This window comes from Corythoichthys intestinalis, chromosome 21 (assembly GCF_030265065.1).
Source record: "Corythoichthys intestinalis isolate RoL2023-P3 chromosome 21, ASM3026506v1, whole genome shotgun sequence".
Taxonomy (NCBI): Eukaryota; Metazoa; Chordata; class Actinopteri; order Syngnathiformes; family Syngnathidae; genus Corythoichthys; species Corythoichthys intestinalis.
The window spans coordinates 24,819,170-24,832,001 of NC_080415.1; the positions used below are offsets into that span (position 1 = coordinate 24,819,170).

The window sequence follows — 12,832 nt, forward strand, 5'->3', positions numbered from 1 at the left end:
TCAAAACTCACCATTTTGATAAGTGCAAATTTTGGTGAGTTTTCGAGCATGTTCTGAACTTCAAATTGGCAATTTCATTTGCCCTGAAGAAGCTCTAACCCTAAAACCCAATAACGCCCGACTTTGGTACCCCGCCCAGGTCAGGCCCGTGAATGAAAACTCACTATTTTAATAACATAACATCTCCTATGTCTCATGAAGACTCTCACCAAATTTGAGGAGGACCATTTTTATTAGCCCTGAATGAGCCATAACCCTAAACCCCAAATAACGCCCGACTTTGGTACTCCGCCCAGGTCAGGCCCGTGAATGAAAACTCACCATTTTGATAAATTAACATCTCATATGTCTCATGAAAAGTCTTAATAATTTTGAGGAGGATCAAACTAACTGCCTCGGCACAATGGTCTCAAACGTGCACGCTGGTTTTGGACAAAAATGACGTTTTTCAACATTCAATGCAAAATACCCAATTTCCTGTTGGGTTTGGAATATAAGTGCAAGAGACTTTTTGAAGCATTTTTGCACAAGGTATCGACTACCCAAATTTCATCGCTCTACGTTGAAAAAACCTAAATGGAGAAGCCTTTTTTTAAAATTTCAGGGGGCGCCACTGAGCCATTTTGTGACATTTTTTCACAACGTTGCCAAATTATCGAAATTTTCGCAAAGCCGCCTGTTTGTGCAAATTTTGGTAAGTTTTTGACCAAAATGGATTGGCAGTCTATCACTGTCAATTTCAGCCAATGAGTTAGATATAAGCACTTCTTCGTGGCTAAAAAAACAAACCCTGAATAGTGCATAATTATTGTAAATCCAGTGATCCCTCGTTTTTCGCGCTTAATGGGAACAACACCCCACCGTCCAGCGCTAATCAAAATCCGCAAAGTAGAGATGTAGCTTATTTACATTTAAAAATATATTTTTTGGAGGGGGGGGGGGGGGGGGGGGTTAGATTTAGCATTGGAAATAGATACATGTAAGACATGTTTTTTCCCCTTTTTTCCCCCAAAGTATAATTCTTTATTAAATGTTTAATTGATTGAGTCTTCTCAAATCAACTCATGCTGCTTAGAACAGCACAGAACACAACACAATGAGTTAAACGAGTTGGCACCTTTGAAAAGTAGTACTCTTTAAGCTTGTCTGGCAAGTTCAAAGCAGCTCCCTTGTCACTCATCGTTAATTTAACAAGCTGCAGCTGCCTGGTGAGAAAGAAAAGCTTCAGGAGTAAGGTTGGGCATCGTTTGAATATGAACAGCTCTGGTTCCAATTACACGTTTCGATTCTGATACCAAATTATTCTCGATTCTTTTAAGAGGCAAGTTAAAAAAAATTGCATAGTTTGTATTAATTTCTTAACTTCTCGATTATTTTTTTTAATTATATGAACTTTCAATTAACTTTGCTATGAATTTCTCACAGAGCTATTTTAACTTGTATATAAATATCAGTCTTTGAACTTGAATATGATGAAGTTTCTTTCCACAGGAGTGCACTTTAACCAATATGTTTATTTTTCAAAAGCTCACGGAGAAAACATGTACACATATTCTTCTGCCTATGTTTCAGAGTGTCTTATGCTGCGGGCACTTATTGTATTGCATCGTTTGTTTTAGGTGGTATTTCTGCAAGTTAGTTAAGGGCTGACATCTTGCGGGGAGTGTTCTGTCCCTTGATCCCAAGTTAACTACTTTTTAAGTGTGATTTCTTTCTAAACTGATATGTTGTTCATCCGTCCACAAGAAGTCACTATTATAACTCCGGACTCTACCGTTTTTCTTTGGTTTTGCTATGTGCACTTTGCTCCCCCCAGTGGTGACTTACTGGAAGAAGCAGGCAAAAAGAACCTATTACAGTGGTACCCCTACATACGAAGTTAATTCGTTCCAGATACTTGTTTGTAAGTCGAAATGGTCGTATTCATTCGATCCACAGCCCAAAAACCTACACTAAATGCTTAATGAATACTGCTGGCACTATTACAAATGACAATTACACATAGTAGAACAAATAAATTATTAATAAAAAACGGAATAATAAAATAATAATAATGGTAATTCCAGTAATAATGTCACGAATCTGGTTCTAATGTGGCGGGCGTGTTTTGCGTGCTGTACCTAAACGCGCCGTGTCGCTGACGTGACAGGGAGAGGGAGCGGTGCGGTTCAGAGTGTACTTTCACTTTTAATATTTTGTTGAGAACAACGTCAACTGCGACGGACAGGAGGCATGTTGTGTTGGACAAGTTCTAAAATAATTGATAAAAACCCGCCAAAGCTGGCGATTTCTTTGGCGATGTTACCGCAATAATAATTGTCACCTTAACTTATAAAGACTGGCGAACGGAGGTTGTCTGAGAACTGTGGAGGCTGTATTGTTGAGCCACTTCATGGATGCGCACCCCACGCTGACGTTTTTCTATCATTTGCATCTTGCTCTTCAATGGTAAGCACCACCTTTTTCCTTGTTTCACCACCTGTACCAACCTATTTGAAACCTGTGTTGATTTTACTGTGACAATGTTTGAAGCGCGAAGTAGCGAGGGATCACTGTAGTTTTTAAAAAATAATTCTAAAAGTTTTTTCTTACCTTACCTTTAGCATTTCTGTGAAGGTCTAAAAGTGTGACGATCGTCTATCGGGAATGCGACCGATTCCAACTTGCTATCAGTTCCAACTTGTCGCCAATACTGTGGTTAAGCATGCTTCCTTTTTTGACCTTAGTAACGTTAGGAAAGTGAAGTATTGGAAGTGCATTGATGAGTGATTTTTCCAGATCGTGGTCATGTGTATTCTACATGAATGTTCAGTCACGTAGCGTCACGCCTAATGCATCTCTATTATTTCAACCCTGCACTGTTTAGTTCATAAATCAATTTCTGTATAGAATGTTTGAGTGCGGTTGACTGGAACAATGGAAATGCGTTATTTCCTGATGTTTCACCCGGAAGCACAATCCCTCCAACTTTTTTGTGAGTAGCGAATATCACACAACGACTAAAAACAAAGGCCAGATCAGTGCATCTAAAGCGGAAACACGCAGCGACGGTGGGCTACCGCCTGATGAAAGGCCCTTTGAGCGATTGCTTGGACATGCCCGTGTTCATGTAGCCATGGTGACCGGCCGGAGTGTACACCATGTTGCCGTGCGGCGGCGCCTGCATGGGCTGCTGGGGGTATGGCTGCGTTCCCATCATGCCCATCTGCATAGAGTACTGGGGCGACTGGTTCATATAGGCGGCGTGGTTGCCGTGATAGCCGCTGTTCATCATGGGCTGGCTCATGCCGTAACCGTTCATAGGGTTGAGCGAGGGCATGTTCATGGAGTTGTAGGCCGGCGCCGGCATGATGTTAACGCTCATGTTCATGCGCTGCATGCCCGCCAGAGTTCGGGTCGGCGCCTGCATGGCCACGCCCTGGGGCTGCCGCGCGTACATCTGCTGCTGGTGCTGGTGGTGGTGCGCTAGCGGCGCCGACTTTGAGCGCGCCGACACGTGAGTCTTGCCCGCCACTTGAGACTGGATACGCTGCGCCGGCGGGATGCCCATGTTGCGCTGGAGCATCACGGCCGGTGGCGAACCAAGGCTGGGGGGCGGCGTCATGGCGGCCTGCACCTGGGGGTTAGGAACACGGTGCGGTGTCTGCGACAGGGACACCAGGCCGGAGTGCTGCGAGGGGGTGTTAGCGTACGACGTGATGGGGTGCGACGCCGAGTGGTTGAAGGGTAGCGAGTGGGGGTGCTCGATGAATGTGTTGGTGAACTGCTGCAGCTTGGCCAGGCTGAGGCCGGACGACTGCGGGTAGTGCCCGCCGGCGTACTCGCTCTGGTGGTTGATCCTCTCGTAGAGGGCGAAGTTGGGATTGCCCGACTCCGGGATGTCGGGCAGCTGCACGGCGGCGGCAAAGTTGGCGGGAATGGCGCACTGGGTGGCGCCGTCCGGCACGGCGTGCTGATTGTGGAGGTTATGCGACGTGTGCTGATTGTGCTGGCTGAGCTGATTGTGCTGCAGGTGGTGATTGTGGTGGTGACTATGCTGGTTGAGGGGATTGTGTTGCGAGTGCTGGCTGAGCTGATTGCGGGGGCCGTGCTGATTGTGTTGGCTGTGCTGATTGTGGGGGCCGTGCCTGCCATGCGCTTGGCTGTGCGTGCCGCGCTGGCTGTGCTGGTTGGCGCTGGGGGGCCGCTCCACCACCACCACGCAACCCTGCGGTGACTTGACATTGCAGTGCGGCGGAGAACTCAGGCTGTTTTGCGGAATCAAGCCGCAGCCGCCCGGGTTCACGGCCGCCATTTGCTGGCTCACGGCGCAGCTGCTCTGAGCCAGTCCGCTTGGCGGCATGCCCCCGTAGGGGCAGCTGCCCTGGGAGATGCTACCCCCCATGGTGGAGTCGTAGCTGCTTGGGTTTTCATAGTTCTCCGTCGTGCTCTCGATGCTGCCCAGGTCGCTGAAGCCGCTGTCCACCACCTGCTGTGAGTGGTCTGACACGGACGGCACGTCCATCATGGGGCTGGTCTCCATGTTGTGGATGGATGGGACAGAGATGGCACTGTGGTCGGGGCTGATTTGCGGGTAGCCGGTCTCCAGGATGGACACGGCCGGGCTGCTGACGGAGCGCACCGACTGGCTGGGATGTGACTGGGCCGATGAAAGTGGGCTGCTGTGATCGGACTGGGGGCAGTCTTCCAGCGGGGTGACAGGAGTGTAGGTGTGTAAGTTCCTACAGGGTTCCCGGCTCTCAGCGCACTCCTGGAACAGCGTTTCCTGCTCACTCTCTTGCGTCAGGGACTGAACAGCCTGCGCAGTCTCAGAGTCGAACTCTGTGCAGATCGGGGGACCGTCCTTGACCGCGGGACTGACGGGCGGTCTCTTGACGGGTGGTTGCGGGGCGGGACCTTCTCGAGGACTGGCCGCATTCTCCTCTTCAGACTCTGACTCTGCGGCATTATCCGAATCTGCAGCTGCTCCTGAAGACAGCGCTTCGACGGCAGGGGGTGGCGACGCTTCATTTGTTTCTGCCTCTGCATACTGAATACTTTCTTGCAAGACGGTGGCTTTGTCTTCTATAGAAAGCTGCTGACTTGACATAATGTCACCGTCTTCTTCTTGGGGGTCTAAAAAACATTCAGGTTTTTCTTTAAAACTTTGTGGCACCGCCGACTGATTGCTCTCTGCCTCTGCTGGCTTCTTGATGCCTTCACCATCATCATCATCCACCTCTCTTCTTGTCATCTGTTCCTCCTCCTCCTCCTTCTTGTGATTATAGGGTGACGCAGCAACTTCAACGCTGCACTTTGCATCTTTGGTCTGATAGTCCAGTTCGTGCTCACTTTCTTGTTGTTCATCATCTCGATGCTCTGGAGAATCATCGCCCTCTTTGTTGCTAGGGGACGCAGCAACAGGAGAGGGGGCAGGCGAGCCAACGGGTGAACTGGACTTCAGCGAGCGGTCAGCCGGGCTAGGGGGCTCGGACTGGAAAGGTACTCTGGACGAACGTCTGGCCGGCCTTCCGCCGTCAACCTCACGGTCCGGTTCTCCTTGCGCCTCCTCTGCCTGTGTGTGGTGCTGCTCCGCCTCCATTGGCGTTTCGGGCGGTGTGTAAAGGTTCAGCTTGAAGCCCATTTTTCGCTCGTTCTTCAGGCGCCACTTAGGGGGACCTCGTTTAACTCCCTTGGGCCAGCCTTTCTTTCGTTTGACTGGACGAGGTCTGGTGGGTCTCTTGGAGAGAATGTCAGAACCTGCCAATGAAAGTATAACCACATCAGACGCAAATTCCAACATATGTTGATTATCACCTCATTTGGAAATTGCATATCACACCTTCATTCCAGTGTTGAAGATCTTCTCTCTGAGCCTTCTCCCTGAGCCTGGGTCGACCTCTCCGCCGTTTAACAGGTGCCAGAATCTGGCTCTTGTTGTCTTCTTCATCCTCTTCTTCCATGGCGCTCACGCTGCAAGAGCGCTTCAATAGCGGCATGGGGTCCTCGTCCTCAGAGTTGTCGAATGGCTCGTTTAGCACCTCGGTGGTCTCGGAGATGGTCTCTGTTGTGACGCTGCTGTTAATTCTCTTTCTCTTACGGCCCCGCTTCTTCAGCGCAATGCTCCTCTGAAACACAAACACCACCACAATGAATGAAAACCAGAGCATAACTAGAATTCTCGATGCTTGGATTGTTTTGATGAAAGCTTCGTACAGACAAGTTGTTAAATTCTAAAAATTGTGTAAAAAAAGAAAAAACATGTCTCCAATACAGTGGCTAATGCGTAAAAGCCAGAAAAGCGTCGAGCTGAATAACCTCAGATTAACATCCTCCTGCTGCCGCCACCACAACAACCGCTGCCCTCTTCTGTACCTCGACTGAAGAACGTGAAATCAGGAAATGGAACAACCACACTGAACAAAGTGTTTCCATCCTGGTGTTTTTTTTCTTTTCTAAGCATCTGGCAGCTGTAATATTGTCTCCAGCACAAGGGGGCAGTGGCATACAGACTGGATGAATTGGAAGAGCACTCCTTGGTACATTTTCTGGTTTATTTTTTTAGTTAAATCGTGAGGTTCTGAATCAAGTGCGTGAGTAGACAAAAAGACTTGAAAAGCTTGTATATAGCCAACTCAAACTCATGGATTGGAGTTTTATGAGTATGATCAAAATTCACCTTGAAAACCTTTTTGTGTATGTAGTAGTCTAAGAGTTTCAAGTTTATCTTTGTCGTGGACCACGTTGTTGTTAAGCTTTCCTTTGGAGGGTCATTATGTCGGCCAACAGTTAACTGCCATTGACGGCACTAGACGCCCAGTCTATTTCCACTGGGAGATGCTGCCAGCGATTTTTTCATCGCCTGCTAGTCCTCCCAGTCAATATAAAATTTTGAACCCCTCCCCCTTTTTTTTTTGTTAATGTACAGTGAGGATCAGTATTTTTCACCCCTAGGAAATAGGTCGAAGTTTGAAATTTCAATCGTACAGTCCCTGACAAAAGTCTTGTCGCTTATCCATTTTGTAGAAACAATTGCTAATAACCTGACTTTTAATTATTCAATTGGTTTCAGAAATGGCTCATATGAAAGCTAAGACCCTCCCAAATGATAGTGAATGCACAGAAATATATTTGTTTCACTGAAAAAAGATTTATCATTTAATGAAGACATAAAGGTCCAATTTTGGCAAGACAAAAGTTTTGTCGCCTACAGAAAGTAGAGTGAAAATTGAACAAAAAATGTACTTCAAATACAAAAATTTGTTACATAACATAAGCCAATTAAGTAGTGGTGCTGTGAGATCCAAATTTAATATTTTGTATGACTTCCATGGGCTTAAAGCAAGGATTCATACAATTTATTGATGAAGTCATCAGGAACATCAAAGAAAGCAGTCTTGCATGCCTCCCAGAATTCATCAACATTCTTGGGTTTCGTCTTCCATGCTTCCTCTTTCATCCTACCCCAGACATGCTAAATGATGTTCATGTCTGGTGACTGGGCTGGCCAGTCCTGGAGGATCTTGATCTTCTTTGCCTTGAGGAACTTTGAGGTAGAGGATGGTGTTTCATCGCATTCTTCAATCTCTACCTCAAACTTCCAAAGTAGAGGATGGTGCTCCATCGCATACCTCAATCTCTACCTCAAAGTTCCACAGTAGAGGATGATGCTCCATCACATGCTTCAATCTCTACCTCAAAGTTCCTCAAGGCAAAGAAGATCAAGATTCTCCAGGACTGACCAGCCCAGTCACCAGACATGAACATCATTGAGCACGTATGGGGTAGAATGAAAGAGGAAGCATGGAAGACGAAACCCAAGTATGTTGATGAACTCTGGGAGGCATGCAAGACTGCTTTCTTTGATGTTCCTGATAACTTCATCAATAAATTGTATGAATCCTTGCTTCAAGCCCATGGAAGTCATACAAAATATTAAATTTGGATCTCACAGCACCACTACTTAATTCGCTTATGTTATGTAACATATTTTTGTATTTGATGTACATTTTTTTTCAGTTTTCACACTACTTTCTGTCGGCGACAAAACTTCTGTCTTGCCAAAATTGGACCTTTATGTCTTCATTAAATGATAAATCTTTTTTCATTGAAACAAATATATTGTACATTCAACATCATTTGGGAGGGTCTTAGCTTTCATATGAGCCATTTCTGAAACCAATTGAATAATTAAAAGTCAGGTTATTAGCAATTGTTTCTACAAAATGGATAAGCGACAAGACTCTTGTCAGGGACTGTAGATGCATTTCCACTTACAGAGACATAATCTAAAAAAAAAACATCCGTAACTCACGTTGTATGATTTTTTTCAAAAATGTATTTGTATTTTACTGGGGTTCGTAAGTATTTGTACCCCTGAGAATCTGCATCAATTATGACACTCAAAGAGTTGTCACTCTACCTGAAAAAAGTCCACCTTTATCCCATGAGTAGCCACGCACCCAACACCCGTTTGAGCTCATTATTGTCACCTCTGCACCCCACAGTCAGTCATAATCTAACTGCTACCACGGGAAAGACAAGAGAGCTTTTGAAAGACACCAGACAAAATTGTTTGAGCTCCACAAAACTGGAAAAGGACAATTGGAAAGGAGCTTGGTGAGAATAAATTAAAAGATGCAGCAATTGTTAGAAATTGGAAAGGCTAAACGTGACTGATAATTTACTTCGGACTGGGGCTCCATGTAAAATCTCTCCTCGTGAGAGCTCAGCCAAGAACTACACGGCAGGAGCTGGTCAATGACCCGAAGAGAGCTGGATGCACAGTTTCACAGGCTACTGTCAGTAGAACACTATGATGCAATGGTTTAAAATCATGCATTGTTCAGAGGGTTTCCCTGTTGAAGCCAGTACATGTAAAGGCCTGTCTGAAGTTTGCCAGGAACCATCTGAATGATGCAGAGGGGTCATGGGAGAAGGTCATGTGGTCAGATGAGACTAAAGTAGAACTTTTTGTTGCAAACTTTACTCGTCGTGTGTGGAGGATGAGTACAATCCCAAGAACACCATCCCCACTGTGAAATATGGGGGTGGAAATATCATGCTTTGGGGCTGCTTTTTGGCAAAGAGTACAGGACTGTATAAAGCATAGGATAAATGGTGAAGTGTATCATCAGATTATGAGCCACAACCTCTTTCCCTCAGTCAGAGACTTGAAGATGAGTCGTGGCTGGATCTTCCAACATGACAATGATCTGAAGCACACAGCCAAGCTGACCAAGGAGTGACTGCGTAAAAATCATATCAAGGTTCTGGAGTGGTCTAGCCAGTCCCCAGACCTCAAGCCAAGAGAAAATCTTTGGATGAAGCTGAAACTTCACGTGTTCTCAACGACAGCCCCGAAACTTGACCGATTCAGAGAAGATTTGTGTGAAGGAATGCGCCAAAATCCCTGTTTCCATATGATAAAACCTGGTGAAGAACTACAGAAAGCGTCTGACCTCTGAAATTGCAAACAAACGCTTCTGCATTAAATATTAGCACTGATTTTCTCAGGGGTACACATACTTATGAAGCCCAGTAAATTACAAATAAATTATTGAAAAATCAAACAATGTGAGTTCAGGATTTTTTTTAGATTATTATAAGCGGAAATGCATCAGTGATTGAAATTTCAGACCGCTTCCTATTTTCTAAGTGGGTGAACTTGCAAAATCACAAGGGGTGCAAATACTTCTGCTCCTCACTGTATGTCCATTCACTAACCACAATACTGTACATTTAAAGTGTAAAACACGGCATACTGTGTCAAAATTTGATCAAAGGAAGGGATTGTCTCTATAATTTTATCACATGAAATTCTGATCGTAACCCATGACTAGAAAACAGATGGAAATGGATTTGGCGTTAGAACAACTTGGAAGTCAACCGTCATGTTCCACTCTGTTTTGGAGGTTTTAACCTGGGCAGCGTGGACACCAGCAGTGAACACAATCCATTATCCACAGCTGCGGGCAGTGCAGTTAGGCTCCGAATGACTGTCTCAGTTCAATTCATGAATATTTATCCCAACTTTCATCTCGCCTGAGTGCACAACACGCCTGCTAACAAAGCACGGGGGGGAAATGTTTTACAATGCGCGCTCACGATCAACGTGAAACTCCCACACGGGAGCGCATCCGATTTAGAGGAGCGTGAGTTGTCACAACAACAAAGAATAATAGTCACCTTTCGCTTAGCCGCTAGCACGGCGTGCGCTTTCGCGAGGGCAGGCGGCGAGCCGTCGGAGTCTACGTCGTCACCCGCTTCTTCCTCATCGGTGATGAGTTGCGGCCGTTGGATACGTCTGCTCCACGATGGAGCGTAGCGCCGCTCGTACGTCCTGTAGGGCACTTTGCAGTGCATCTTAGTGAGCGTTTGTCTGCGTTTGTTAGTCGCCGCTTGCTCTTCTTTTTCCCAGCAGCTCTTCAGCTGTTCATCCTGTTAAAAATAAAGACATAATCAAACTTTTTCAGGGAATAAAATGATCTGTAGATGAGTTAAGTGTTTATTTAGAGTTCATCTTCAGAGTACTAGAGCAACATCATGATCTGATATAGGCCAATCAGTCAAATAGTGCATATAAAGTGCTGTCAAATGCGCTGAATTGATTTACAGCAATGCTGACAGCGAGGAAGCGCCGCCTGCTCCTGGCCTCCATTTGAACTCGGCAGCTAATCAAGCAAATATTCAGGGCGGCAGGAGAGCGTAAACAAACGGCGTCTGATTGAGAAGCTTACATCCATCTCCGCTTCCCTCTCCTCCTCGGAAAGGACGGCGTTGGGCGAAGTGGCGCGCGTCCAGCGCAAGGCATCGGGGTCCACCTCGTGACGACGTCGATCTGCCCGCAGTTTTTCCATGTGACGGTGGATGAGTCGCTCTCTGCGGACCAGTACGACCCTAAGAAAAAGCAAGTCAGATCACCTTACTGTCACAATATTTTGTCAAGAATATTACCATAAAACAGGAATGCCTTATTTATTGCAGAAGCTATGTTCCAGAAAAAGTGTACGTATCTGAGTGTTAAGTTACTTAACAAACTTGTTGAACAGCTCAAGACTGAATGTACTTAAGTGTTTGTTTTCCTACTGTTTGTTCAATAAAAGATTAAAAGCTCACCCTCTTCCATGTATGTTTTTGACCTCTTGTATAAGGATTTCTTGCACTATTTCTTCTTTATTACAGTTGGATTTGATGTTAAATTTTGGCTTTCTTTCTTTTCAATGTATTTTCTGTTGCTTTGTGCCTATTGCTACATGTCTGCAGTCATGGTTTGTGTTGAAAAAAATGATCGCTACTTGAACCCCATGATATAAAATTTGATGCGCAAGATTTAATAATCCACAATACTGTGAAAATAAAGTATCACAAATGTTACAGCTCAACAATAAACAAAAAAACGCTAAAATGAGATATATCGTACACTAAGCTTGTTTTCAAAATATTCTAGTGAACACCACACATTAGCCATGAGACAATAAAAAATATTTTTTTTATTTATTTCCGTCAGGTTTACCCTCAATTAAACATACTCAAGACACTTAAGCTTATTAAAATACATGATTTAATTTACATTTTTAGTTTTTTTTTCTTCCCAAGAAGTTGGAAAAAAAAATTCAAATTTTCATTCGATGTCAAATTTGTTTTACAGTACTCCCAATTCGTAGTGTTGAGATGAAATAATTTTTCCTTGTTGATATCTAATGATAATTGGGCAAGGAGCATCAATAGGATCCGGGAACCGTTCGAATTTTTTAATTTCGATTCCAAGTTTCGATGCCCTGACCGTATGAAGTGGCTTATTAAGCTCAGCAAAAAAACATGTTGCTTCACTTCACATAAATGACAACATAGAAACAGAATAAACACACCTAAATGATATCAGACCTTCTGTTGAAACGTGCAAACTTAAAGATTTTGTTTTATCAGGGGTTCCCAACGATGTGTAGTGCAGAGGAGGTGTTTAGCGTTTGGACACCTCAAGGATTCTTTTACAACCAAAGTGATGTTCTTTTTGCCTGGTGCTTCCAGTAAGTCACCACTAGGGGAAGCCAAGCGCATATAGCAAAAACAAAGAAAAACTGTAGAGTCCGGAGTTACAATAGTGACATCTTGTGGACGGATGAACAATATATCAGTTTAGAAAGAAATCAAACTTAAGAAGTAGTCAACTTAAGATCAAGGGACAGAACACTCCCCGCCTGTCAGGCCCTTAACTAACTTGTAAAAATACCACCTAAAACAAACGATGCAATACAATAAATGCCCGCAGCATAAGACACTCGAAAACATAGGCAAAAGAATATGTGTAAATGTTTACTCTGTGAGCTTTTGAAGAATAAACATCTTGGTGAAAGTGAACTCCTGTGGAAAAAAACTCATCATATTCAAGTTCAAAGAATTTCTTATGAGTTAAAATAGCCCTGTGAGAAATTTATAGCAAAGTTAATTGTAAGTTCATAATATTTAAAAAATAATCGAAAAGTTTAGAAATTAATATAAACTACCGTATTGGCCTGAATATAAGACGGCCCTGATTATAAGACGACCCCCTCTTTTTTAAGACTTAAGTTAGAAAAAAAGACTTTTTCAACACCAAATAAATCTCCCAATCCCAATCCCAATATATTTGAGAGAAAAAGCATGTTATTTTGCCTCATTCAAATCTTAATATCTGAACATTTAAATATGTAAACTAAAGTGCAATCACATTCGTAAATGAATAGCTTCTGGTGTTTGAAATGTAAATAAACCAATCTGTCGTGATAAAACAACAAAATTGCAATAACTGCATTAACCATCAAAGTGAAGTCTAACTGTAACAAATCTGAATAAGGAAAAACATTGCAATAAA

General features: G+C 44.1%; 1 protein-coding gene across 4 annotated transcripts in view; it reads right to left on the bottom strand.

Moving 5' to 3' along the window:
* Positions 1-938: 938 nt before the first annotated feature.
* The window catches only part of kat6b (K(lysine) acetyltransferase 6B), a 52,369-nt gene continuing 40,475 nt past the window's right edge, over positions 939-12,832 (bottom strand). For all 4 annotated transcript variants that reach the window (XM_057825412.1, XM_057825413.1, XM_057825411.1 and 1 more), the window contains exons 14-17: positions 10,719-10,878; positions 10,168-10,419; positions 5,822-6,107; positions 939-5,739 (exon numbers count right to left, since the gene is read on the bottom strand). In XM_057825412.1, the coding sequence (XP_057681395.1) occupies positions 3,056-5,739; positions 5,822-6,107; positions 10,168-10,419; positions 10,719-10,878 (3,382 nt within the window). In that variant the 3' untranslated portion in view covers positions 939-3,055. The remainder of the gene's footprint in view (positions 5,740-5,821; positions 6,108-10,167; positions 10,420-10,718; positions 10,879-12,832) is intronic.